Source organism: Pan paniscus, chromosome 15, assembly GCF_029289425.2.
Source record: "Pan paniscus chromosome 15, NHGRI_mPanPan1-v2.0_pri, whole genome shotgun sequence".
Taxonomy (NCBI): domain Eukaryota; kingdom Metazoa; phylum Chordata; class Mammalia; order Primates; family Hominidae; genus Pan; species Pan paniscus.
The window spans coordinates 68908164-68936092 of record NC_073264.2 but is presented as its reverse complement, the minus strand read 5'-3'; the positions used below and the strand labels follow the sequence as shown (position 1 = coordinate 68936092).

At 42.4% G+C, this 27929-nt stretch overlaps 2 protein-coding genes and 1 pseudogene across 8 annotated transcripts in view; 1 reads left to right on the top strand and 2 right to left on the bottom strand.

The window, feature by feature from the left end:
* Positions 1 to 9121, bottom strand: part of RAD51B (RAD51 paralog B) — a 917968-nt gene extending 908847 nt beyond the window's left edge. For 2 of the 7 annotated variants that reach the window (XM_055097729.2, XM_063596258.1), the window contains exons 1-3: positions 5954 to 9118; positions 2171 to 2256; positions 232 to 345 (exon numbers count right to left, since the gene is read on the bottom strand). In XM_055097729.2, the coding sequence (XP_054953704.1) occupies positions 232 to 345; positions 2171 to 2254 (198 nt within the window). In that variant the 5' untranslated portion in view covers positions 2255 to 2256; positions 5954 to 9118. Of the gene's footprint in view, positions 1 to 231; positions 346 to 2170; positions 2257 to 5953 lie in introns of all 7 variants that reach the window. The other 5 variants (XM_057299731.2, XM_063596259.1, XM_034937708.3 and 2 more) reach the window with 4 other exon arrangements.
* Positions 9122 to 9187: 66 nt separating this feature from the next.
* The window catches only part of ZFYVE26 (zinc finger FYVE-type containing 26), a 69991-nt gene continuing 51249 nt past the window's right edge, over positions 9188 to 27929 (top strand). The window contains exons 1-11 of the mRNA XM_003824079.7: positions 9188 to 9267; positions 9755 to 10031; positions 11725 to 11803; positions 16521 to 16610; positions 17890 to 18412; positions 19135 to 19265; positions 20171 to 20335; positions 20484 to 20572; positions 21525 to 21688; positions 23507 to 23710; positions 27152 to 27760. Coding sequence (XP_003824127.2) covers positions 9838 to 10031; positions 11725 to 11803; positions 16521 to 16610; positions 17890 to 18412; positions 19135 to 19265; positions 20171 to 20335; positions 20484 to 20572; positions 21525 to 21688; positions 23507 to 23710; positions 27152 to 27760 — 2248 coding nt within the window. The 5' untranslated portion in view covers positions 9188 to 9267; positions 9755 to 9837. The remainder of the gene's footprint in view (positions 9268 to 9754; positions 10032 to 11724; positions 11804 to 16520; positions 16611 to 17889; positions 18413 to 19134; positions 19266 to 20170; positions 20336 to 20483; positions 20573 to 21524; positions 21689 to 23506; positions 23711 to 27151; positions 27761 to 27929) is intronic.
* On the bottom strand, positions 26165 to 26984 carry LOC106635482 (dnaJ homolog subfamily C member 9-like; annotated as a pseudogene).

Here is a 27929-nt window from a genome sequence, read left to right as displayed (position 1 = left end):
CAGTGAGCCGAGATCGTGCAACTGCCCTCCAGCCTGGGCAACAGAGCGTCTCAAAAAAGAAAAAAAAAATTTTTCACATGTATTTTCCTTAGAGAACTAACTTCTATAGTAGAAAACTCAGTATTTTTGAGGTACTCATCTCTATTTCTGCATGTGCCTCATCCCTAAAAAAACATGTTTAATGAGATGAGGAATCATTCATAATCAAATCATAATAAAATATAAATATACCGTTTGCATCTTTGGGGCACAGGCCCTGCTGACCATACATAGAAGTTCATGGACACCTCGATAACTCAGACCAGTCACCTTCATAAGCTCCAGTGGGGAAAGACATAAAAAGTCCTAAAGAAACATAAAGAGAGTATTTTAAACATATATGTGTAACAAAGATACTAGAGTTAAAAGGAAACCTTCAATTGATACTGCTTATGTAGACAAAAGTATAATTTATCGCAGATCAAAGATTTATATTCATTGTAGTATTTTCCCCATAAATATGCCTTAACTAAAAGTTGTAATGACACAAACTTATCTTCTAATTATCCTGTTTAGTTGGCATATACCAGAGGATACACCAAATAATATCACATAGCACCAGCATCCAATCCAGGTGTGTATGAGCGCTACACTTGTGCCAAAAAGAATTTGGGTATAAATATATGCCCAGAAAGTGTCAGATTGAAAGAGTTTCTTTTTTTTTTTTTTTTTTTTTTTTGAGACAAGAGTTTTGCTCTGTCGCCCAGGCTGGAGTGCAGTGGCACGATCTCAGCTCACTGCAACCTCCACCTCCTGGGTTCAAGCGATTCTTCTGCCTGAGACTCCTGAGTAGCTGGGACTACAGGCACTCACTACCATGCCTGGCTAATCTTTTTTATTTTTAGTAGAGACAAGAGTTCACCTTATTGGCCAGGCTAGTCTCGAACTCCTGACCTCATGATCTGCCCACCTCGGCCTCCCAAAGTGCTGGGATTACAGGTGTGAGCCACCGTGCCCGGCCGAAAGAGTTTCTTTCTAAGCTAGAAGTTCACTCAGAGATAATATTTCGTAGTTGAAAAAGAATGAAACTGACTATAGGATGAAATAACAAATTTCATACTTTTAAGAATGTTTCCGAGTATAAACATGCAAATAATTAAATGTATAACAAAGGAACCGATGTTATCTTTAACACAGAAAGCAATTCAAAAAAAAAAATTGCAGAATGCTCTGTGAAAATGTCTTATTAAAGATAAAATCAGGCCAGGCACGGTGGCTCATGTCTGTAATGCTAGCACTTTGGGAGGCTGAGGGAGGCGGATCACTTGCGATCAGGAATTTGAGACTAGCCTGGCCAACATGGTGAAACCCCGTTTCTACTAAAAATCCAAAAATTAGCTGGGTGTGGTGGCATGTGCCTGTAATCCCAGCTACTCAGGAGATGGAAGCAGGAGAATCACTTGAACCGGGGAGGAGGAGATTGCAGTGAGCTGAGATGGCACCACTGTACTCCAGCCTGGGCAACAGAGTGAGACACTGACTCTAAACAAACAAACAAAAAAAGGATAAAATCCTAAGATAAAACCTTAAATCTAGCCAGGCACAGTGGTGTGTGCCTGTAATCCCAGGTAGCTGGGAGTTGAGGCTGGAGAATTGCTTTAGGCCAGGAGTTCAAGATCAGCTGGGGCAGCATGAGAACCTAGTCTCAAAAACAACAAAGAACAAAAACAACCAACCAAAACCTTTAAATCTTATTTACCCTGCTAAGGAGGATTTGCTTCACCACCTTGCTTAAAAATGCAAGATCCGCTCTATATATTTCTCATGCTCCATCAATAAGAAAATGGTCTATTAATTTCTTTTGCTTTTAAGAGAAATGATACATGTTGAATAGTATCACCTCATTTGAGTCCTATTTCTCATGTAACTATAAAACAGTAAAGCTGTTACTTCACCTTATGCCGTGACCACTTTCCCCTCAAAATGCAAAAATACTAAATTTGGGTAAATGAAATCGCAGTTGGAAATGCACCCAAGGAGGCTTGATATTTACAATTAGCCTATGGAAAAGCACCATCATTTATCTTTTTTTTGTAAGCCTACATTTTCGTATTTCAAGTTTAAGAGGTATTAAGATATAAAGTTAACTTGTGCATAAAACTTCTCAATAAAAATGTTAAATAAAATTTACCTGACAGGTAAGGATCTGATGTCTACTCAGACGGTCACACAGCTCTTGTGATAAACCCACTCGTTTTAGTTTCTTGCTACCCATGCCTCCAGATCCAGCAAAGAAAAGAAGAACCATGAAAAAAACAACAGAATATAACATAAGTGATAGTGAATAGGCTATCCAAAACAAAATTTAAAATTCCTCAAGTTTCTCCATATGCAAAATGAAACATATTGTGTTAAAAATATTACTGATAAAGGAATGCTATAGAACCTTTTTAAATGTTTTAAATAGGAGGGACAATTGTTCGTCAAACAGGCACATAGAAAAACAAGGCAACCTCAAATATAATTTCACACAATTAATTGATATTTACTACATGAATATAGTACCACTTCACATTTGTAGAGAGAGCATCTTAAAATGTTCAATGCATGTATAAATTTTATTTGGAAATGTAATTAACTTTCAAGGCATATTTCCAAACAGAACTACTAGAAAGTCTATTGCACTGTAACAATTTACATTGCACTGTAACGGCAATAGGTATATTTATGGAGCACCTACCACATACCAGGCACTGTTCCAAAACTTATCTAAATTATCACATTTAATCTTCTCAATAGCCCTAGAAGGAAAGTAGATTATTGGCCCCTTTTTTACATATGAGAAAACTAAAGCCTGGAAAAGTTAGCTAGTCCGTTGTCACCAGAAAACATAAATAACTGATCCAGAATTTGAATCCAGGCAGTCTAATTCTGAAACCTATCCTCTTAACCATTACACTCTACTGCAAGTCCATAATCATATTTAACTCTTCCTTTTTCTAGGAGTCAGAACACACCTTCTGAATCAAATGAGATTTTATCACTGCAGTATTAAAATGTTCTTTTTAAATATATATATATATATAGAGAGAGAGAGAGAGAGAGAGAGACAGGTCTGGCTCTCTCACCCCAGCTGGAGTGCAGTGGCTCGATCTCGGCTCACTGCAACCTCCCCCTCCTGGGCTCAAGCAATCCTCCTACCTCAGCCTCCCAAGTAGCTGGGACCACAAGCGTGCACCACCATGTCTGGCTAATTTTTGTATTTTTTGTAGAGACAGGGTTGACACCATGCCTGCCCAATTTTTGTATTTTTTGTAGAGACAGGGTTTTGCCATGTTGCCCAAGCTGGTCTCGAACTCCTGGGCTCAAGTGATCCTCTCGCCTTGACCTCCTAAAGTGCTGGGATTACAGGCATGAGCGATCAGACCTGGCCCAAAATGTTCTTTATTACACTAGCTGCTTATATTCTCACATGCAGTTAAATTTCACTATTGTACCTTGCTAGGGGTAAATGAGGCTCATGAAAGATTTATCTTCACAGAGCTAAAAAAGAATTACTGTGAGTCTCTTAATGCATACAAAGGAGAAGCTGTATATCTCATTGAGATGGTAAAGAAGTATCCTCTGGAACGAACTGAAACAGGAACTCTTCATGGATCCAAGGAATAAAGCAATATAGTTATCAGAAAAGAAGTAACATTTTGGAATGAAAATATATGTATACTGAGAATGTATATATTTGTTTATTTCCAATACCATGGCCCAAATTTCTATTTAACACCTAAATTCTCTGAATCAGACTGAATCAATCTCTCTCTCTCACACACACACACACACACACAATATACATACATACACACCTCTCACAAACAAAAATACATCCTCCTCATTTCTCTCTATGGGAATTTGTTAGCAATGACTTGTTTCCCCCAGTAGAAAACCAAGTGATACCTGCTATAATATTGCCTAGTGTCTTTTCAGATCACGTAGTTTCAAGTAATGACACCATTTAGACTGATCAATTCAATTTAAAAAAAAAAAGAAGAGGAGAAAGAAAAGAACCATAGGCCACACAAGGTAGCTCACGCCTACAATCCCAGCACTTCGGGAGGATAAGGCAGGCAAATTGCTTGAGCCCAGGAGTTTGAGACCAGCCTGGGCAACATAGAGAGAACCTGTCTCCACAAAAAAATACAAAAATTAGCTGGGCATTGTGCCGCACACCTGTAGTAGTCCTAGCTACCCAGGAGGCTGAGATGAGAGGATCACCTGAGCCCAGGAGGTCGAGCCTGCAGTGAGCTGTGGTCATGCCACTGCACTCTAGCCTGGGGAACAGACTGAGACCCTATCAAAAACAAAAAACAAACAAACAAAAAACTATAAATTCTAAACTACAGGGACTTTAACAACAACCAATTCTGCCATTTCTGCCTTAATAGGGCCACTCCCATCACTTGCCTGGACTATTGCATATTGTTTCTGGCCACTCCATTCATTTGTTCCTTAATTTACTCCTTCCACAGGCATTTAAATACACACCCTGCTGAGGTCTGGGGTACAAGAATCATTTAAGCATATTCCCTCCCCTTTGAATACTCATAGTTGAGATGAAAAGAGAGGTACACACAAATAACTACAGCCATGCAGTAAGCATTACAATTGCTATTTAAAAGTGCTATGGAAGCAGACAGGAAGAAGCCCCAAATTCGCCTGCAAAAGTCAGATCAGTGTCACAATCCTGCCTTGAGTAGCTTCCTAAAAAGTCACGCTTATCCTTTAACACTTCCCATGGGACTGGTAGACCACAGGATAAATTCCAAACTTCTTAGGGTCGCAGAGAAAAACATCAAAAATTGGTCCCTCACTTCCTTCTCACTCATACATCACATTGCAACGTTCAGTTCCTATCCTTCCTGGCAGTTACTTCACCTCTCAGTGTCTTAATTTCCTTAAAACCCTTGTTTTACAGTCATATGAATTTACTACTTCATATGACTGTAGTGGAGGTTAAAGGACTCGGGGAGTGCGTGGCACATAGTACTTAAGGTCAGCAATCATCATTTAATGACTCTCACATGATCTGCCCTCCAGCCACATGGTATGTGTATTGGTAGGTCACGCATCCTGTCTCCCTGACTTCCCTCCACAAAACCTTCCCCAGAGTCAAGTCTTTTCCTCTCCAATGTTCTCATCAACTTCGCACATATCTATTCGATAATCTTATCAAAATACTATTATGGCTTGCAAGTTTGTTTGCCCCCACCGGAGCACGTAAATTCCTGCGGTGTATGTGTGCGCGAAAGCACGTATGTGTATTGCACATGAGGGGAGACGGTCAACCCTGGAGAATGAACCCTGTCCTCCTTACCACCAAGAAAAGAAAATTCTTCGTGTTAGATGTTCAACAACTGTTTAGGAACAATATTAGCTAATATTTATTGAGCCCTTATTACGTGCCACACTGTTCCAAAGGCTTCGGATATTTTACCTCACTTTACAGATAAGGATACTGAGGTAACTAGTTGAGAAACTTGGGCAAAGTTAAACAGCTGACAATTGGTGTGAAGCTCGCATTCGAATCCAGGGACCGGACTCCAGATTCCACGCTCTCCAACACCACCTGAAGTGGGAGAGTCCCTCAACTTCCCCTAATGACAGGCTGCCTGAAGCGGGAAGGGGCTGGGGAGGAAGATGGGCAGCAAGAGGCGGAAACATCACCCAGAATCCCCTAAAAAGAGCTTTTTCCAACAATGAGCAGCTTCCAAGCATTCCCCACCAAAAGAAGGCCCGAAGCTCCCCCAATTCACAGCGGGGTTCTTAGTGACGATCCCGAGTCTTAAGGGGGCGTGACCAGCACCCAAGAGAAAATCTCCGCTCCCCCAATATCGAAACCCACGAGCCCAGGGAAGGAGCAGGAAATAATGAGCGAACCCCACTTCCCCACAACGGCACCCCACATGAAACTTTCCAGTACCGGGTCTGCAGCATCCAACTTTCAAGTTTCCCCACCCTTCACACAGTTTCCCCGCGGAAAACGCCGCAAAGCAACAACCGAAGCACTGATTGAGTCGTCATTTTGGCTACTGTATCCAATCAGAGGCCGGCAGAGGCCCAGGTTGGCTCCGCGGCTTGCTGGGAATTGTAGTTAATACTATGATCAGCCTAACAGATCGAATCTGAAGCAGTTTCTCAATATAGTGATTATCAAAATCTGTTGCAGGACCATCACCAAAGAGAATGTGAAACAAGGGAACACCCTGTTTGGAAATTTTTCTTTTTTCTTTTTCTTTTTTTTTTTTTTTGAGACGGGGTCTTGCTCTGTCGCCCAGGCTGGAGTGCAGTGGCGCGATCTCGGCTCACTGCAAGCTCCGCCTCCTGGGTTCACGCCATTCTCCTGCCTCAACCTCCCTGGTAGCTGGGACTACAGGCTCCCACCACCACGCCCGGCTAATTTTTTTGTATTTTTAGTAGAGACGGGGTTTCACCGTGTTAGCCAGGATGGCCTCGATTTCCTGACCTCGTGATCCGCCGGCCTCGGCCTCCCAAAGCGCTGGGATTACAGGCGTGATCCACCGCTCTCGGCCCTGGAAATCATTTTTTTCGTGTATCATCACTTTTCACAATGGCTTAAAGGGGCCAGACGCAGTAGCTCACGCCCGTAATTTCAGCACTTTGGGAGACCGAGGCGGGAGGATCACTTGAGCCCGGGAGTTCGAGACTAGCCTTGGCAACATAGTGAGACACCCTCCCCCACCCCTCCGTCTCTACAAAAAAATACAAAAAATAGGCTGGGCGCGGTGGCTCATGCCTGTAATCCCAGCACTTTTGAAACTGCCCGATGGGTTCACCTTACCGGCTGCCTAGACAGAACCGATTTATCAGGACAGGGGAATTGCAATGCAGAAAGAGTAATTCACGCAGAGCCAGCTGTGCGGAAGACTGAAGTTTTATTGTTACTTAAATCAGTTGTCCCGAGCATTTGCGGGTCGGAGTTTTTACCAATAATTTGGCTGGTAGGGGCTTCGGAAGTGGGGAGTGCTGATTGGTCAGGTTGGAGATGGAATCATAAGGGGTCGAAGTGAGGTTTTCTTAATGTCTTCTGTTCCTGGGTGTGATGGCAAAACTGGTTGCGCCAAATTACTGGTCTGAGTGGTGTCAGCTGATCCATGGAGTGCAGGGTCTACAAAATATCTCAAGCACTGATCTTAGGGCTTGCAATAGTGATGTCACCCCCGGGAGCAATTTGGGGAGGTTCAGACTCTTGGAGCCAGAGGCTGCATGACCCCTAAACTGTAATTTCTAAACTTGTAGCTAATTTGTTAGTCCTGCAAAGGCAGACTGGTCCCCAGGCAAGAAGTGGGTCTTTTCGGAAAGGGCTGTTATCAATTTTGTTTCAGAGTCAAACCATGAACTGAATTCCTCCCCAAAGTTAGTTCAGCCTACGCCCAGGAATGAACAAGGACAGCTTAACGGTTAGAAGCAAGATAGAGTCGGTTAGGTCTGATTTCTTTCACTGTCATAATTTCCTCAGTTATAATTTTGCAAAGGCGGTTTCACTTTGGAATGCTGAGGCAGGCAGATTACTTGAGCTCAGGATTTCGAAACCAGCCTGGCCAACATGGCGAAACCCCGCCTCTACTAAACATACAAAAATTAGCCAGACGTGGTGGCAGGCACCTGTGATCCCAGCTACTTGGGAGGCTGAGGTGAGAGGAGCCAGACATTGCCTCAAAAAAAAAAAAAAAAAAAAAAAAAAAAACCTTAATGGGCCAGAAAGGCATGTTAGTTTTCTCAGGAATCGAGGACAATCCACCAATCGCAGAAGAGTTTTTGGAAGAAAACGTTCTGTTTGTTTTAATTTGCTCTTTTCACCACCCTTTGGTGATTAAATAGTTTGGGAAATGCTGAATGAAATTACTAAACCTGAAACACACATAGTGAGGAAAGCTGAGAGTCTGTGATTAAAGCACACCAGGGAAACCAAACAAAAGGCTTGGTGTAAGGCAGCTGTGGTGAGCAAACCTAGTAAGCCGTTACTTCAAGAGTTGGTTTCAGGCCGGGAACGGTGGCTCACGCCTGTAATCCCAGAACTTTGGGAGGCTGAGGTGGGCGAATCGCCTGAGGTCAGGAGTTCGAGACCAGCCTGGCCAACATGGTGAAACCCTGTCTCTATTAAAAATACAAAAATTAGCCGGGTGTGGTGGCGCGCGCCTGTAAATCCCAGCTACTCAGTGAGGCTGAGGCAGAAGAATCGATTGAGGCAGGAGAATCGCTTAAACCCGGGAGGCGGAGGTTGCGGTGAGCCGAGATCGCGCCATTGCACTCCAGCCGGGGCGACAGAGCGAGACTCTGTCTCAAAAAAAAAGACTTGGTTTCAGATTATTATGTTTGCGAAAAAGCCTTTGTTCATTCTTTGCTCTCTGATCTCTTATGCATACTTCTGTCTTATAATTTAGCCCACCGTATCCTAATTTTTGGCCTGCATCTCCCTTGAGAAGAAGGACCTCCATTTACTCAACTTAGAGAATAGGGCCTAAGCCCGGTGTAGTGGCGCGCGCCTCTAGTCCCAGCTACTACAGGAAGGCTGAGGCTTAAGGATTACTTGATCCAGGAAGTTCGAGGCTGCCATGAGCCGAGATCACACCACCGCACTCCAGCGACAGAGAGACTCTGTCTCTAAAAAAATAAAATAAAGCCTAGCACACCGTTCAGTTAACAGTTGTAGGGTAAATGTGCAAATAAATGAATGGAGTGAAGCAGAAGAATATGGAAATTCAGACCGCAGAGTTCCGGAACAAAAGAGCCCAGTAGATAGAATAATAACGGAGGAGAACCCAGTTCTCCTAGCTCCGGGTATCCCCCGCGCCTGGCAAAACACCATCACTGGTTGGCGTTCAATAAATGTTGACTTCACATGTTAAGGAGATAAGAGAGTGGAAGAAAAAAAAAATCCAGGGTCACAGTTCTTCCTGCCACCTGCTCGGCCGAATGCAGAACTGAAAGTATTGAGCGCCGGAGCTGTCACAATTGAGGGAGATGGTCCGCAGCCAGGTAGCTGATTTCCTCTTTCCGAGCTTTCTAGCTTTCCCTACTCCCGGAGAGGTGGCGTCACGTGACTCAAACAAATATGGCACTTAATTTTCATCTTCCCTGCCTTGAGCCAATAGGAGTGGGGCTTTCAGTCTTTGTCACCACCCCCACCACCGCTGTTCGGAGTGGGTTCTGTCACCTGACTCGGTTCAAACATGGCTGCGCTGAGAGCTCTATTGCTTTGGGCGCCGGGAGCAGGTGAGTGTAAGACACCCCTGAGAGGGAGGGGCCCCTCTCCACGACCCCCGCAGAGAGCGTCCCTGCGGCCCACCCCCACACTGCTTTCCACTTATGACACAGATTCGTCTCCTGGTCGTCAATCCTCTGCCTTAACAGAGGGCTCAAACTAGGGAGGTTCCTGCTGAATTTCTCATTCTTGAGGAGGCGACCACCTGGGGATTTGGAGTCAAGACTGGGCATAACGTTCAGTAGGGAATACGGACGTAGAGTTATGGGTCTGCGCCCGGAGCAAATATGACTATTAATATTATTAAATATAGGAATCCGCGTGAAGAGATGGGATCCACCCCTTGAAGAAAGTGTTTTCAAAAAGTAACGTGGGAAATTAAACTGAAAACGATACTTAGGCAAGCAAGTCCCGCCTTTCCCAGGCGGACCAGTAGTTGCTGCTTTGTCTTAATACAGTGCCTTCTGTTTCTTCTCACTGGCGTTGTGTTGTTTCTAGGAGGTACTCCGCGAATGAGAACATTGAGAATGTGTTCGGCATAACTCATTTCTTTGTATCTCCCTGCACTCTGTGCTGGGAAAATGAATCATCCATTTGGAAAAGAGGAAGCTGCTTCGCAGAAGCAGCTTTTTGGATTTTTCTGCGAATGCCTGCGGAGGGGAGAATGGGAGCTGGCACAGGCATGTGTACCTCAGCTACAGGAGGGACAAGGGGATATCCCAAAGAGGGTAGAAGACATACTTCAGGCATTGGTGGTGTGTCCAAATCTGCTGAGGTAAGGGATCTCTTTTCCTACCAGACGGTCCCAGGGTGAGAGACATGTGGTTCAATATTTGGGCATTGGTCAATGTGCCCCCACTCAACTACCCTCTGAAGAATAAGCAGAGGCACAGTGTATTTCACGTGCTCTGAAATTTTACCTCTATAGTATACATCCATTACTTAGTCAATATTGGCTTTTGATTATCATCTGCAACTGAATGTAAGCCTGGCTGCCAAAGTGTGCCTGAAACTGCCATTTCTTGTTTATCCTCGTTAATATAGATGGTGGAACTGCATTGAAAACTATTTTCTTTGCCTCCAAAAAAGCAAACCCTGCTCTCTTCTTGCTTATGAGATTGAAAATATTGTTGTCGCTTTACTTAAAACTTTTTATTTCGAAATAATTGCAGTCTCACAAGAAGCTGCAAAAATAGTGGAGTCCAGCGTATCCTTTTCCCAGTCTGCCCCAATTGCGACGTCTCATACAGCTGTAGTACAATATCAAAACCATGAAATTGACATTGGCACATTACTTTAAATGACACTACAGAGTTTATTTGGTTTTCAGCATTTTCTTAATCTGCCTTCATTTTTTCATTTGTAGTTTTATGCAGTTTTATCCATATATAGATTCATGTAATCCCACTGTAATAAGGATCAGAACTGTTCCATTACCACAAAAGAATTCCCTCACTCCTTGGTGCTACCTCTTTGTATTTATACAACAACCCCTCCTTGTTCCCTGGCAACCACAGTTCTCCATCCTTGATTTTCAATGAAGTTCCTCCTGGTGATGCTAGTAACCACTGGTGATGTAGGAGTCAAATGTACCGTTTTAAGTCTTTCCTTGGATTTTCCTTCCTTTGACTGTTATGCTATACTGTTTACATATTGTATTAGCACATATACGATGGAGAAACTTAAGTGATCCCTTCCTTTTCTTTTTCTCCTTTAATTTGAGATCTAGCCAGTTACTGTCTAAATTCCTAACTTCAAAGAAAGGCTTATGAATTCCTAAAGTCCTGTTTTTAGCATATAGTTAAAAATAAATTTGTATGAAGTTCCTTTTTTAAGACTGTCTGATTCACTTTCTGTATTAAAAATATGCTTCAGATAGTATTAGCTATTATGGTTTTCTCGAATATTATTTTATTTTAAACTAAGATAGGGAGGTGGAGGTGAGATTAAGGCTTTTTATGAAAGCTGCTAGCTCTGTTCTGGTTCTAATTTGTTTGTTTGTTTGTTTGTTTTGGAGACAGAGTCTTGCTCTGTCACCCAGGCTGGAGTGCAGTGGCATGATCTAGGCTCACTGCAACCTCCGCCTCCCAGGTTCAAGCGATTCTCCTGCCTCAGCCTCCCGAGTAGCTGGGACTACAGGCGCCTGCCACCGCACTTGGCTAATTTTTGTATTTTTAGTAGAGATGGGGTTTCATTATGTTGGCCAGGTTGGTCTCGAACTCGTGACCACAGGTGATCCACCCACCTCAGCCTCCCAAAGTGCTGAGATTACCGGTGTGAGCCACCTTGCCTGGCCTGGTTCCAGTGTTTTACTGAACTGTCATATACATTTAAAAATATCTCATTAGGGCAGTGTCTTGCCTGTTCAGGTTTAAAACAGAATGAGCAATGAAATCTGTCTGGGATGACAAAAGATGAAAGATCAGTAGAAACTCTTTTTTACAAGTCTTTCTTTTTACCTTTTTCAGATGTGGGCAGGACATCAACCCTCAAAGAGTAGCCTGGGTCTGGCTTCTTGTACTGGAGAAATGGTTGGCCCGGGAAAAGGTAAGTAGGTTTATATTAAATTTTCCCCCGAGGCCAGGACTGAGAAGAACTTGAAAGTAGTTGTGGGATTTCCCTTCTGTCTGTTACTTCCTTTATCATTAAATTCATCATACTCATTCTCAAAGAATGGCTTAAATTTTTATTGCTGTCTCCTTACCTAAATTCATTCATTAATGCACTAATATACATTGGCATATATTACCGTTTGTTAAATACCACCATGAGTCTTGTGCCTAAAGAGAACTTTTGGAAACTCAGTGAAGGTAACAAAATAGCAAATAAAATATGAATCTGTAACATTTGGATCTATTCAACATTTAAGTAATAGAGAATGGGCTGAGCTGAAACTTGGTTTTTCTTCCAAAAATCATATTTTAACTAGCCTAATTCCATGACATCTCATAGATTCAAATTCCATTAATTCATAGTTTAATAATTCACATGAATTGAACAGAAAATTACCAGATATAAAAACAAGTAAGCAAATTAATATTGAAAAAAAACCCTGGTAAGGAATTACCTTTTTTAAAGATAAACTTCCATTAAAAGTCCTTTTAGAAGTATGTTAATTATCAGAAATTTATATCTTATAAAAGAATTACTCTGAGACATTTTCATATTGAACTTCAGACTTTGAGATTTAAGTGAAGAACCTCTAACTTAGAAATGACTGGCCCAAGGACACACCGTAAAGTTATTTGACAGAGCTGGTGCTGAAACCAAGATCTTCTGACCTCAATCCTCTGCTTTTTCCACCTTAACACTACTTTTTTAGCCCAGATGGACTTTAAGAAACCACAAATTCTACTTTTAAAATGTCTATAATTTCGCCAGTTTTTTAAATTTTTGCTCCTCTCGGTCACCAGAATTAATTTTGTCTTTGGTTCCACTTTTGCATGATATTTATCGTTCCTCACAGAGCTGTCAAAAAGTAACAGAAATTGCTAATCTGAATGTATCTCTTATCCAGGATTTAGCCAGTTGTTTAGGAAAGAAAAATGACAGAAAGACTAGTAGGAGAGAGAAGAAAGAAAAACAAGATTGAAACATAATGAAACCCAGCATAATTAAGAGTTGGCTATGGTTTCAGATTTAAAAGAGAAAACTTGAACTAAAATAGTAACCTATAGTTACTATAGTATCTTCAAAGAGAAAAAGAACTATTGTTACTGATTAAGGGATCTCTCTAGTACAAACATGGAATTTGTCAAATCAAACTAACTTTCCCCTCAGTAGAGACTATTTGCTTACTTTATATCTGAATGGTTGCTTATTTTCTAGACAGTTGCTCAACTATGTCAGGAGATGGATTCCACTTCCCGTTCTTGTTTTTCCCAGGTTCACAGATAGATTATTTGGTCTTTAAAGCTTCAATGACTTGCTTATTTAAACAGTCGTGGGACTATTTTAGTTCCTCATAGAATTTTAAAACTATATAAGCACCATGGCGTCCAGTGAATTCTTGGGGTAGTTTTCCAAGTCCAGTCATTATCCTGAAGGTGCCTTCATCATCTAGGAACTTACTGGCTGCCTGTCCTTTTCCAGGTTCCCACCTTTTGCCAAAAGCTTCCCTTTTAATTATTAGATGAAATAGTGATTCTATTTTCCCTTTCCTCCATTCATTTTTGCCTTCTGCCTTTTAATCTTGCAGAGATGTATCTCTCCATGTGTAAGCAATTATACAAAGATTTAGCTGCAGAAATGTTCACGTCTATGCTACTTCTATTAGAAGAAAACTGAAACAACTCCCATGTCCATAGTATAGGACAGGTTAATAAATGGAAATATATCTATATGTAAAATACTATACCACTATTCAAAAGTATTTGGCAAATGAGTTTTCACTAACATAGAGTGTTCATGGTCTGCTGTATGGGAAAAAAGGCAGTTTAGAAAAAAGTACATTTGGTATACATGCATAGAGATGTGCATAGCAAATGGTCTGAATGAATGGCCTTAGACCACAGTTTTCATAATTGTTCTCCTTCAGTGAGAATATATATAAAATATATATTTCATATATAATATATGTTATATGTAATATATTTCATATATAATATATGTTATATGTAATATATTTCATATGTGATATATATTTCATATATAATACATGTTATATATCATATATTTCATATTTGTTATATATCATAAATTTCATATATGTTATATATTATATATTTCATATGTAACTAAATACACCAATTAAATTTGTAAAATTACAAAATTAAATATACAAATAAGCAAACTAACATGTGTTACATATATTATATTGCACTAAAATATAACATATATGTTACATATCTCTCTCTAGGATAAAACACTTTATCTTAGAGAAATAGCAGAAATAAGACTAACTGGACATACATATGGTTTATATATATATAACATATTTTAGTTTACTTATTTGTATATTCAATTTTTCTACATTGAACATGCCTTGCTCTTGTAACCGTAAAGTTATTTGACAGAACTGCTGCTGAAACCAAAATCTTCTGACCTCAATCCTCTGCTTTTTCTGCCTTAACACTACTTTTTTAGCCCAGATGGACTTAAAACTAAGAAACCACAAATTCTACTTTTAAGATGTCTATAATTTTGCCAGTTTTTTAAATTTTTGCTCCTCTCGGTCACCAGAATTAATTTTGTCTTTGGTTCCACTTTTGCATGACATCCTTGCTTAGAAATGCTGAGCAAATTCTTGCCTATTTTAGGAAGATAAATGTTAGTCAATTATGATCCTGAATATGTTTAAAGTAGTTTCAGCAGTAAAATAAGTATAATCTACTCAGTCTTTAGGATTCTAAATAAAATCTTAGCCAGACTATTAAGGATCTGCTGTCCTAGACATCTTATCTATTCTTTTCTGTTAGTCTTCAATAGAAGCACTAATCCTCAGCTTCCCAGCATGAATTTTATCCACCAGCTTCCAATCACAGGCATTATACAAGCATTCACATGGCCTTGATGCACATATTAGGGAAGTACATGGTTAGAAGAAATAAGATTTTGGACCAAGAACACATTAGATCATGTTAGCCTCTGATGTGGTGAATGGTACATGAATGGAGATAGTTAGGTCTTGTGCTCTAAACTCTCCTCACTCATGTACACACACACACCTGCAGCTGTACACACACACACAGTCTCACACACACACATCCCTGCAGGTGTTCCTTGCCTTCCAATAAAACTTATCTTTGGGAAGCTTTAACCAGAGGCAAGATTGACAGATGTCTCATATTTAAGGTAGTGTTTGTCAGGATAAGTCTCAGACTCTTGCTATTTTTATTTGTGTCTGGAAAAGGGGAGACTCCAATTTGCGTGTTAGGGACCAGGTGAAGGTAAGTTATTGTGAAACAAGCAGGCGCAGGAAGAGTCAGAGCCTTTGTCTCTATACATTAGACCTCTCTGATGGCATGTCTCATTAACAAACACTGGGATCACCTTTTCCTTTTTGTTTGAAAAAATTGGGAAAAATGCTTCCTAACCATTTTACCTCTAGTAAAGATTATTTGTAAAAAATATATAAATATGTGCCACAGTTTTGTTTGATTTGGAAATTAAGTGTATTAAGAATAAAATATGGCACACAGTACCTGTGAGGTACTGGCATATAATAAGTGTTTAATAAACATTGAATTTCTCCCCTTATACTGTTCTTCTTTCACTGCTATGCAAAGGATAGTGAATGACAAAAACAGAGGTTTGGACCAAAAGAGGATCATGTGGGCCATACCCTCCCAAGCTTACCCACAACTGGGTGTTTTGAACACAACAAGAGAGATTCTTGGGGAAACACCTCAAGTGACAAAAAAGGTTAATGAAATGAACAAACCTTGGAACTTACGGCTGATCAGTGTGGGCTTTAAGTATTAGTTTTTAAGAGAAGTGTATGTCCAAGTTTAGCTATTTTTGTTTATAAAGAATAGTATCTGTGCCAGGCACGGTGGCTCACGCCTGTAATCCCAGCACTTTGGAAGGCCGAGGCAGGCGGATCACGAGGTCAGGAGATCAAGACCATCCTGGCTAACACGGTGAAACCCCATCTCTACTACAAATACACAAAATTAGCCAGATGTGGTGGCACACGCCTATAGTCCCAGCTTCTCGGGAGCCTGAGGCAGAAGAATCGCTTGAACCCAGGAGGCGGAGGTTGCAATGAGCTGAGATTGCGCCACTACACTCCAGCCTGGGCGACAGAGCGAGACTCTATCTCAAAAAAAAAAAAAAAAGAGAAAAGAATAGTACTGAAAACATATCCAGGAATGTTGTGTTTAAAAGTACTTTATCTTACGCCAGGCGTGGTAGCTCACATCTGTAATCCCAGCACTTTGGGAGGCCGAGGTAAGTGGATCACTTGAGGTCAGGAGTTCCAGACCAGCTTGGCCAAATGGTGACACCCTGTCTCTAATAAAAATATAAAAATTAGCTGGACGTGGTGGTGCGCACCTGTAATCCCAGCTACTCGGGAGGCTGAGGCCCGAGAATCGCTTGAAGCTGGGAGGTGGAGGTTGCGGTAAGCTAAAATCATGCCACGGTACTCCAGCCTGGGGAACAGAGCAAGACTCTGTCTCAAAAAAAAAAAAAAAAAAAAAAAAGAGTGCTTCATCTTAGAGAAATAGCAGAAATAAGACTAACTGGACAGAAATATTTAATTATAATTTGTTAACTAAAACATATATCTCATCTCTATGCTTCATTCTTTTGATTCTTCTAGAAGTTACTCCCAGTTGTTTTCCGGAGAAAGCTTGAGTTTCTTTTATTGTCAGAAGACCTCCAAGGTGACATTCCAGAGAACATCCTCGAGGTGAGAGAGGGCCCTGGTACCATCTGCCCAGGGTTGACAGTCACTTAAGCAGCTTAGCTTCCATGGACCCAGAAGAGAGAGGTCTCCAAGATGTTGCCCATACTTTGTTCTCAGGCAAGGCAACACAGAAGCTCCTTTGAGGAGAGTTTAGAGTTAGGGTAAACTTATATGATTTTAGAATTTTTGATGTGGTTGTCCAGAAGTACCAAGTATAACTGGGAATTAAAGATTTATTAGTAGATAGCAGGGAATATGAAGGGGACAAGGAACTAGTATTCGTTGACTATCTTTTCTATAACAGGGTCACTGAATGTGTTAGAGTTAATTCTCATAACAACCTTCTGGGGGTAGATTCAAATTAAGTCTTAATTATATCATTATAGCATGTATCAGTTACTACTTTAGTGCCTGAGATATGCTCTGAGGCCCAATACTTATTTTTTTAATGACCCTGACACCAGTTAATTAAAGACATATTTACAGTAGGATTTAAGAGAGGGTCTTTCACTTGTATTAGGTAAAGGACTCATGGTCTTGCAGTCCATCTCTGAGGCAGTTAATGAAGTGGCATCATTGAGTACCATCTATAGGCATGATGCTTAAGTATGGGAAATAACCTACTTCTCACCCCCTTCTCTCCCTGTACCCTCACCCTGCAAACAGAGGATAGGCTCTAGAGGTTCTTGCTTTTAGGTGACTGAGGAAGAAGGACTAAAACACACACTATTATGTATTAAATCATATGGTACTAATTTTAAGTACATTGAAGTTGTATGGGTTGGAGGTATTGGAGAAGGTTTTTGTAGAAGGATAAAGAATGGACTGAAAGCATGGCTGGGATTTAGATCAAGGGTTAAAAACTGACATTCTTTTAAAAATTGAATGTGAATGCCTTTAGATGGGCATAATGTCTTACCTGGTCTGTGAGTTGGCAGACCTTGATTCACATCACCAGTACACATTTTGGAGGCAGCGAGGTGGGACTAGCTGGAGCATGGAGGCCCTGGGCAATTGAGTTCATCTCTTCCAGCCTCCAACTCCTCATTTATAAAATAGGAGTAATAGTAGTGTCTTCCTCTGAAGACTATTGTAAGGATTAATTTGATTTTTCTGTGTAAAGGGCCTTAGAACAATGTCTAACACATAGTAACTATGACATAAGTATTTGCTACCGCCACTATTATATAAGTAAACTGAAAAAGAGGAAAGCATGAAGGCACACAAGTGATACCATTCCAGGCATGCCCACCACCCATCCCTTTCTTCATCCTCTATTTAGGAGCTGTATGAGACCTTAACACAGGGTGCAGTAGGCCACGTGCCTGACGGAAATCCAAGGAGGGAGAGCTGGACTCCTCATCTCAGCTCCGAAGCTGTCTCTGTGCTCTGGGATCTCCTGAGGCAGTCTCCCCAGCCAGCACAGGCCCTGCTGGAGCTCCTGCTTGAGGAGGATGACGGTACTGGCCTCTCTCACTGGCCTCTGCAGAATGCACTGGTGGACCTCATTCGAAAGGCATTGCGGGCTTTGCAGGACCCTGATTCGGTGCCCCCTGGGGTAGTCGATGCCATCTATGGAGCCCTGCGGACTCTGCGTTGCCCCGCAGAACCACTTGGGGTTGAGTTGCGTCTCCTGTGTGAGGAACTACTAGAGGCCTGCAGGACCAAGGGGAGTCCCCTGCGGGAGGAGCGGCTGCTCAGCTGCCTGCTGCACAAGGCCAGCCGGGGCCTGCTGTCCCTGTATGGCCATACCTATGCAGAGAAGGTCACAGAAAAGCCACCGAGGGCTACAGCCTCGGGAAAAGGTGTGTTCCCTTTGCTGCTGCTCCTTTAGTTTCAGTAATTCCAGTATGCCCAGCCTTGCTGGAGGCTCTAGACTGCTGCCTTCCTTGTGGCTCAGGACATCTAATAGGGGAGGCTAAGCAAAAATGGGTGCGATGCTCTTTCGTAAAAGTACAGGCCTGGCATGGTGGCTCAGGCCTGTAATCCTAGTACTTTGGGAGGCCAAGGCAAGGAGGATCATGTGAGGCTAGGAGTTCAAGATAAGCCTCTGCAACATAGTGAGTTCCCATCTCTACAAAAAAAATTTAGAAATTAGCTAGGCATGGTGGCACACACCTGTGGTTCAAGCTACTTGAACCACAGGCAGGAAGGCTGAGGCAGGAAGATCACTGAGCCCAGGAGGTGGAGGCTGCAGTGAACCGTGTTTGCACCGCTGTATTCCAGCCTGCATGACAGAGTGAGACCCTATCTCAAAATAAATAAATAAATAAAAGTATAGGTTTTCTAGTGTAAGATAGAGGTGTTGGGAGGAAAAAAAATAAAGTAATAGCAATAGCAGGAAACAGCTTTTCTGAAGCTCCCAAGGGAAGTAAAGATTCTTTAAGATACCCTAAGATAAAGTATGGAAAACCCAGCCTAAGTTTTTAAAAGAACAAACTCTCACATCACTTGGTTGTTCAAATGGGCTCTAGCTTAGAAAAGAAGAGCTCTTGGTTTCCTGATAACCGTCTTGTTTGATGTTCAGTCTCACCGGATCATCTAGATCCTGAGCGGGCAATGCTAGCCCTGTTCTCCAATCCCAACCCAGCCGAGGCTTGGAAAGTGGCCTATTTCTACTGCCTGAGCAACAACAAACACTTCCTCGAGCAGATTCTGGTAAGTCAAGCTTAATTGTTCATCACAGAGGTACCCAGGGATTCTCCCCAGACTTTTTCATTCCTCATTTCTCTCCCACTCATTTGGCCACCATAAAGCAGTCTAATTAGTGTTGAGTCATTTGGTTTTGTCCCTCCCACAGTCCCATGGGAAAGGAGACTCTGAGAATCAGTACCATTCATACTTACAGTTGCAGTCATTTTACATCGGTCCTTTGGCAGAAACTAAAATGTTGTATATGTATGTGCTTTCTGGAGGATGCAAGAAAGAAAAGGCAGTGGCAACAATATGTTGCCTAGCTGACAGGAGAATTTAATTACTTTAACCTTTTCCTTCCAGATTGCAACTGGGCTTCAGTTTAATTCGCAGATATTTATTAATCTCATCCTCTGTGCCATGTACTGTAATAGGAGCTGGAGTTACAACAGAAGTCAGTCTCTGCCTTCAGGGAGCTCACAGTCTAGTGTTTTCATAAACATTTATTTTACTCAATTCACCACTTCTATTTTTTTGTTTTTGAGACAGAGTTTCCCTCGTCACCCAGGCTGGAGTGGAGTGGCGCGATCTCGGCTCATTGCAACCTCTGCCTCCTGGGTTCAAGCGATTCTCCTGCCTCAGCCTCCCAAGTAGCTGGGATTACAGGCATGTGCCACCATGCCGGCTAATTTTCTATTTTTAGTAGAGATAGGGTTTCCCCATGTTGGCCAGGCTGGTCTCAAACTCCTGACCTCAAGTGATCCACCTGCTTTGGCCTCCCAAAGTGCTGGGATTACGGGCGTGAGCCACTACGCCCAGCCAACCACTCCTGTTATTGTCAGAAATCTCCCTGCTGTAAAGAGCAGTAAGCTAGAACCCATTCTGTCTCATCCACATAGCTGCCTATAACAGCTTTCTTTGACTTACAGGTAACAGCACTAACATTGTTGAAAGAAGAAGACTTCCCAAATCTTGGCTGCCTACTTGATAGAGAATTCAGGCCCCTCAGTTGCCTGCTTGTACTGCTGGGCTGGACACACTGCCAGAGCCTAGAGTCAGCCAAGAGGCTGCTCCAGACCCTGCACAGGACCCAGGTAACTCTCACTCAGCATCCCAGGCTGCTCTGGAAGTGAGAGCCGTGGGGCTTCGGGCTTAGGCTGAATGCAGAGCCCTAAAATCAGTCATAATCTGTAACCCCAGGTGCCTGAGTCAGCATCTCTTTCTTCTCCCATATCAACATAGGGCCCAGGCTGTGATGAGCTCCTCAGGGATGCCTGCGATGGGTTGTGGGCTCACCTGGAGGTCCTGGAGTGGTGCATACAGCAGAGCAGGTATGGCCCTGTGCAGTCAGCGCCTGCCCACCACAGGGCACAGCTGACCCTGTGCTCCGCATGTGTGGCCATTTCAAGGCGTTTTCCACATAAATGTTTTGAGTTGGCAATGTTGACCAGCTACTAAAAATTGTTCCAACTATTAAACCAAGAAAGAAACACAAGTAATTATTACCTTCACCATGACAATCAGGTCATAACTGGAGGATAATTTTAGGATGACAGTAATAAAAAGAACAATAGCTCGCATTTCCAGTGCACTTACCATAAGCTAGGCATTGTTCTAAGCCCTTTACATGGATGATTTCAATTAAGCCTCACAATAATCCTATGGGTAGATACCAATATTATCTTCATTATAAAAGTCAGGCAACTGAAGCCCACAGGTATAAAATAACTTGTCCAAAGTCACACAGCTCACAATGTCATCCACATTCTTAGTCTTACGTTATCCTGGATCACACTTTTATTCAACAAATGCTTATTGAACTGTGCATGAGGCCCTGTGTTTCTCTGGTAACTTAGCCTGGACTTAGGTTTCTATCTTGTTCTTCACTCACTTCACCAGCACTTTCTGAAGTAGAGTAGGCAGAGGGGGAAGTAGCAAGGGGCTCTTACTCAAAGTACAACCAGAGAAACTTGTGTTCATTTGAAGCTGGAGAGGGTGTAGAAATTAGAAAATTCAGTCTGTAGGACCTTTCTAGACCCTACTGATCTGAAAGGCCCTTTCTAGGACCTTTCTAGACAACTAGAGCTGGTTTGATAGATGTACTTCCCTGAGGGTAAATAAATGTTAGGCTCAGTCCCAAACCAACTAAAATTTAGATTGTAGGGAAGGGAAACCTGTGGCATTATGGTCCAGAGAGGAAGAACAAGAGGGAATGGAGATTGATCTTTCTTCGAGCAATAATATAAACTGCCTCTCTTCCATCCTCCCAACTTTCCCGTTCAGCAACCCCATACCAAAGAGAGATCTGTTGTATCATTTACACGGTGGAGACAGCCACTCAGTGCTCTACACTCTCCATCACCTTACAAACCTTCCAGCCCTCAAGGAGGAAGATGTTCTCAAGCTCTTACAGAAAGTGCCAGCCAAGGACCCCCAGCAAGAGCCTGGTGAGTTGGGATGGAATGACCTGGCCAGGATTTCCTCTTAGGACATTCTTACACATTTCTTCCAGCATGAGATTTATCCAGATGTGATTGCTGAGATCTTTCAAGAGGGTGGTGAGGAGGTCTCCTCTAAATGAGCGCTGTTTGTCCTAATCAGTTTATGGGATATAGGGCATTCCTCCTCTTTCTTGGTGAGGTGTAGGGAATCCTGTGAGTATGATCCTGCATTCTTTGTCCTTGTGGAACCATCACAGGAACCACTACTACAGCCTCATTCCAGTGAAACAGAATTAGAAATTGCCCTCTGAATACACAGCATTGTTAGTCAGTGTTTATGCAAATTCTTAGTGAGTGGCTTCATGTTTTATAAGCTTTCTGATAGCATGTTTTGTGCCTTTTCTCCCATGTCCACTTCATACTCCATATAACAGATCAGGAGATTTAGAAGAAAGACTTGCCTGGGCTGGGCACAGTGTCTCACGCCTGTAATCCCAGCACTTTGGGAGGCCGAGGCAGGTGGATTGCTTGAGGTCAGGAGTTCAAGACCAGCCTGGCCAACATGGTGAAACCCCGTCTCTACCAAAAATATAAAAAATTAGCCGGGTGTGGTGGTGCGTGCCTGTAATCCCAGCTACACGGGAGGCTGAGGCAGGAGAATCACTTGAACCCGGGAGGTGGAGGTTGCAGTCAGCCAAGATGGTGCCACTGTACTCCAGCCTGGGGGACAGAGGGAGACTCCATCTCAAAAAAAGAAGAAGACTTGTCTGAAACGGGAACAAAGCCTTTTTTTAACCTAAGATCTTTGCTTAAATTCAAGACCCCATTAAAAAGCTCTTTTTCTTTAAGTTTTATCTTACTTCCCTCCCCTCTCAGATGAATTCTCACCATGGTTTTTTGTTCATTTGTTTGTTTTTGAGAAGGAGTCTTGCTATGTTGCCCAGGCTAGTCTCAAACTCTTGGGATCAAGTGATCCTCCTGTCTCAGCCTCCCCAGTAGTTGGGACTACAGGCACTTATCACTATACCCCATATAGTTTTACCCTATTTTTAATTGACTAATAGTAATTGTATCTATTTTGGGAATACAAGTGATGTGTTGATGCATATATACATTGTGGAATGTATACATTTCTTTTTGTTCTTAAGAAACGTATCATTGTATAGTCACAATCTGCCCCACAGGTCAGAGACACTTACTTTGAGAGACACAAACTTTCTTACATGGCATTTGAGGTTTCCCAGCCTGGATGTTGCTTTACTTTTCAAAAGGACCTACTACTAATTGGAGAACCAGTGTTATTACATTCCATGTTTTTTTTTTCTGGAAAGATAGGCAGCTTGTTTAGCAGATTTCCTGTAGGAATAGGAACTCTGCTCTTACATGCAAGTATACAGGCCTTCCAAAGAAATACAGTATTTTAAGTCTGATCCCTGGACCCACTGGGGCACACTTCAAAAAGGCAAAAAAGAGGCAATAATAAGGCTGCAACTAGGGTGAGGCAAGAGAGATATTTAAGGTGCAAAATTTAAGGAGGCACTCACTGTCAGGTGCAAGTCCTGGCCCTGGGCAATAATGCCATGTAGAAGTCATGAGATATGTAGAAGGGAGGTGAGTGGGGGAAAGGAAGTGCAGGGAACTGAAAGTTGATACTGACTTGAGGAAAAGCCCTAGAAGTGACACAGATCAGACCGACAGAAAGGAGAGAGGGTAAGAACCTACAAGTGGACCTCTAAGTATGGCACAGCATCTCTTTGCTTCACCCATACTTGCAGCCTGAATTAATTAACTCTCAAGTTCAGCCTGTTTCTCTTTGTAATTCAGATGCAGTTGATGCTCCAGTCCCTGAGCACCTGAGCCAGTGTCAGAACCTGACACTCTACCAGGGCTTCTGTGCCATGAAGTATGCCATCTATGCCCTCTGTGTAAACTCACACCAGCACTCCCAGTGCCAGGACTGCAAAGACAGCCTCTCTGAGGACCTGGCCTCAGCTACAGAGCCAGCGAATGACTCTCTCTCCTCCCCAGGTACAGCACTTCCCTCCATCCGTGAGATAAGCTGATAACAACACATGCCAGTGGGTGCTTTGTGTGTTTACCCTCTTCCACCAAGATTGGGAGTGGGGTGATGGCCTTGGTTTTATTTCACCCAGGGATAGTTTCATCCATCTGTCAGCCTCTGAATCAAAGGGACATGGAAAAAGAAAGTGATTGCCTAAGTTTTAACAGAGTCTGATCACCTAGTATGGTGTTTTCCAAACGCTTTTTTAAAAACTATATTTCACGGTAGGAATAGCATTTTACATCCTACTCCAGTTTGCACCTAGGTATATAATTTGTGTGTTTACATATGTATGTGTATATATGTGATATATAAACTAAGTTTTAAAAACAATGCTTACTTCATAGAGCACACTCCTGATTATTTTTCTTTCCTATTTCATCTTTTTAAATGTAGTCTTCTAAGGCAATTTCATAGGTCACAGCCTACAGTGTGAAAAGTACCAACCTAATGGTCCTATCCTCTCTCACTTTTCTTAATAATTTAACTTGCCTTCTGTGACTAGTGGTCAGTTTTCCCTCTCTCCTAGCTTTGGAATAGATCTTTACCTCTTAGCATGGTCATTTTTGCCTATTAAGGATTTCTTAAGAGATCTAAGTAGGCGTGATCATCTTTAGTGTAAAAATAAGTGGAAATAGAATTGAGGAGTAAAGGGTCTGCATGTTACCTTCATTCCTGGAACTGAAATATAGAGTCCTTATCAGGGATGAGGAACAATGTAACATTTACAAAGCAGATACAAAATAATGAGTTTTAGTTTTCAGTAAGCTGTACTTTTTTTTTTTTCTTTGAGACAGAGTCTTGCTCTGTTGCCCAGGCTGGAGTGCAGTGGTGTGATCTCAGCTCACTGCAACCTCCGCCTCCTGGGTTCAAGCGATTCTCCTGCCTCAGCCACCTGAGTAGCTGGGATTATAGGCTCCCACCACCAAGCCTGGCTAATTTTTGTATTTTAGTAGAGATGGTGTTTTACCAGTTGGCCAGGCTGGTGTCGAACTCCTGACGTCAGGTGATGCACCCACTTCGGCCTCCCAAAGTGCTGGGATTATAGGCATGAGCCACTGCCCATGGCCAGCTGTACTTTTATTTATTTATTTATTTATTTTTATGGTAACTTTTTATTATACCAAGGTATTCTAATGCCATTATATGAAGACAGATGCTTCAAACAACCTGCATTAAATTATATTTTTAATACAATTAAAAACTATTTTTAACCTATTTGTAGCCACAAACTGAAAATGTGTCGACTTTACCTTAGAGCTAAAGGCTTACTTTATGCATATGGTATATTTAATAGTCTACAAATCAAAGATTCAAACAGACCCTAAAAACATTCCATATATTCTCATACCAACTCATCTACATAGAAATGAAAATCTATGTATTGTTCTCACAAACCGTTACTATGAGTTCACTATAACAACTGGATCAATATGGCTTGTCTTTCAAAGTTAGACAGTCAGAAAGGGGCCTCTAAGAAGTCATTTAGCCCAATTCCCTCACCCTGTGTGTTTTCTCTCAAAGCCGGTGCAATTTTTTTTTTAACCGAAAAAACTGGACATATTTAATACATACAGTTTGAAAAGTTTGGATTTCACTCTTTGTTTTGATGTAATAACTCTTTTATAAAAGGAAACAGATTGAGACAAGCTCAGTGGCCCAACTCAAGACATTCAGCAATTAGTGGCAGGACTATAACATACATCTCTTTATGCTAGGGAAACCAGGCTGTCTATTATAAAGCTGACCAGGGCTATTGTTTTCCCCTTTTCTCTCATCCTAAACACCATTCACATTTTTTCTAGGTCACATTTTACTGGGATCATTTACAAAGCCCCCAGAACTTAACTATCATGTTTTACTTTTTTTATTTAATCATATACAACTCTTACAAAAATGCTTAAAGTAGTTTAATACCTGTACATCAGTACAAAACCTGGCTGAGTAAAATGAAGACAGGGTCTATTCAAGATCATTAAGACCAAATGTAAAATGGGAAGGATGTGGAAGATAGCTGTCCAGCAAGTGTTTGGAAGGTGTTCTAGCTGGGTAGAGAGCCTATTCTAACAGACAACGCACGTCACAGAAAACAACATGAACAGAACCACATCCTAGATAGAGTTCTGTGTACAGAAGATCCATGGAGGCAAGTGCTGTCAGGAAGGACACTGCCTCCCTCCACCCTCCCAATTGTCACCACCAAGTTCCTTCAGGTGAGACCTCACACAATGTCAAGTGCTTTCTAGGAAATGCTAAGATCAGGTTGAGAGATTCTGCTTGGCCTAGTCAATCTGAAAAATTCAGGCTGGAAAGACACCTTTTCTCAAGAGTTGAGTTGACTTTTGCCTTCAAATCTTGCCTGCACCTTGCCTACCATGGCATCAATTTACACCTAAGGACCTTTGAAGAGAAAAATTCTATTATTTCTTTTATTTCTTGAGAGCAGATTTTTTCCCTCCTCCTTTGGAAGACTTGCAGTACTTTGCTTCCATCTGAGCCAGAAAACTGTCCATTTCCTTTTGCCGATCCTTTTGTCTGCTCTGAATGGCTGTCTTCAGGCTATCCACGCCTTCATCAAGCCCCAACTCCTTTCTGCTCGTTTCTGCTTCTTTGGCCTCTTCCTGAGCCCTCCTTTTCCTTGCATTCATCTTTTGTTTCGATTCTTTGACAAAGGCCTTATAGGATTGCACCGCTCTGGCGTCAATAGCTTGCTGAACAATATTCCTTATCCTGGGTTCCTCTGTGTACTGCACGCAAAGCAGAGACTCCATGATCTGATCCATGTCACCCTTGAAGTCCAGATAGGCCTGTTTAATATCAGCCAGCTCTTCTTCTGAACCTTTGTATGTCTTTTCAAAAGCTTGAATGTCCTCTAAAGATATCTTTTTAAAGAGTAGCCGCCAGTACGCCTCCTAGTCTAGGTCTTGGGTGAGCACTGGAGAGTCCTCGTCCACTGTTCCCTGCTCATCGTACACTGCTCTCTGTTCTTTGTCACTGAGAACGGAATAGACTTTTCCCAGGATCTGAGGGCAGAGAGTATCCGTAAATCACCCCCGCCCCTCCCACCGAAACCGCGGCGCGAGAAATAAAGATCAGAGGCGCCAAGCGGAGCTCAGCGCCCTCCCCGGGGGCGGGGCCCGGTGGCCAAAATGCTGGGGAGGCCCGGTCGGCCTCGGGGCGGGAGCCAGCCAGCTGTACTTTTAAAATGGCAAAATCTTTCTGCAAATCATGAAAAGACATCCTAAGTCTCTTATTCTTCTCACTGTAACCTCAGTTCCCTTATAATTAAAAAATAAATAAATGAGCTAAAGTTGCGAGAATGTTTGACGCTGGGAGGTAATGTTTCTAATGTTTGCATTCTGTGTCTTCTCTTTCTCTGGCCTCTTCTCTTGTACATGTTTTTGTAGGTGCTGCAAATCTCTTCTCAACTTACCTGGCCAGGTGTCAACAGTATCTGTGCAGTATTCCTGACTCTCTGTGCCTGGAGCTTCTGGAAAACATCTTCTCATTGCTTCTCATCACCTCTGCTGATCTTCACCCAGAGCCTCACTTGCCTGAGGACTATGCTGAGGATGATGACATTGAGGGGAAGAGCCCCTCAGGTTTGAGGTCCCCATCAGAGAGCCCTCAGCACATAGCACATCCTGAAAGGAAGTCAGAACGGGGTTCTCTGGGAGTCCCAAAGACCCTTGCTTATACAATGCCAAGCCATGTGAAGGCAGAGCCAAAAGACAGTTACCCAGGGCCTCATAGGCACAGCTTTTTGGACTTAAAACACTTTACCAGTGGTATCAGTGGATTTCTGGCTGATGAATTTGCAATAGGGGCCTTCCTCAGGCTTCTCCAAGAGCAACTGGATGAGATCAGTAGCCGCAGCCCCCCTGAGAAGCCAAAGCAAGAAAGTCAGAGCTGCTCAGGAAGCAGAGATGGACTGCAGAGCCGCCTGCATCGACTTTCCAAGGTTGTCTCTGAGGCCCAGTGGAGACACAAGGTGGTGACAAGCAACCATCGTTCAGGTGAGAGAAGGGTGGTACTGGTGGGACCAGAAGGTGGAGAGGGAGAAAGATCCCAGGAATATGGGAGAGAGCTAGGAGTACATAGGAGTCACCCCATAACTCAGGGCATATCGTCACCATGGCAACCAGTGTCAGAACACTGGGGTACGCTCCATGTCTGAGAGCCCAG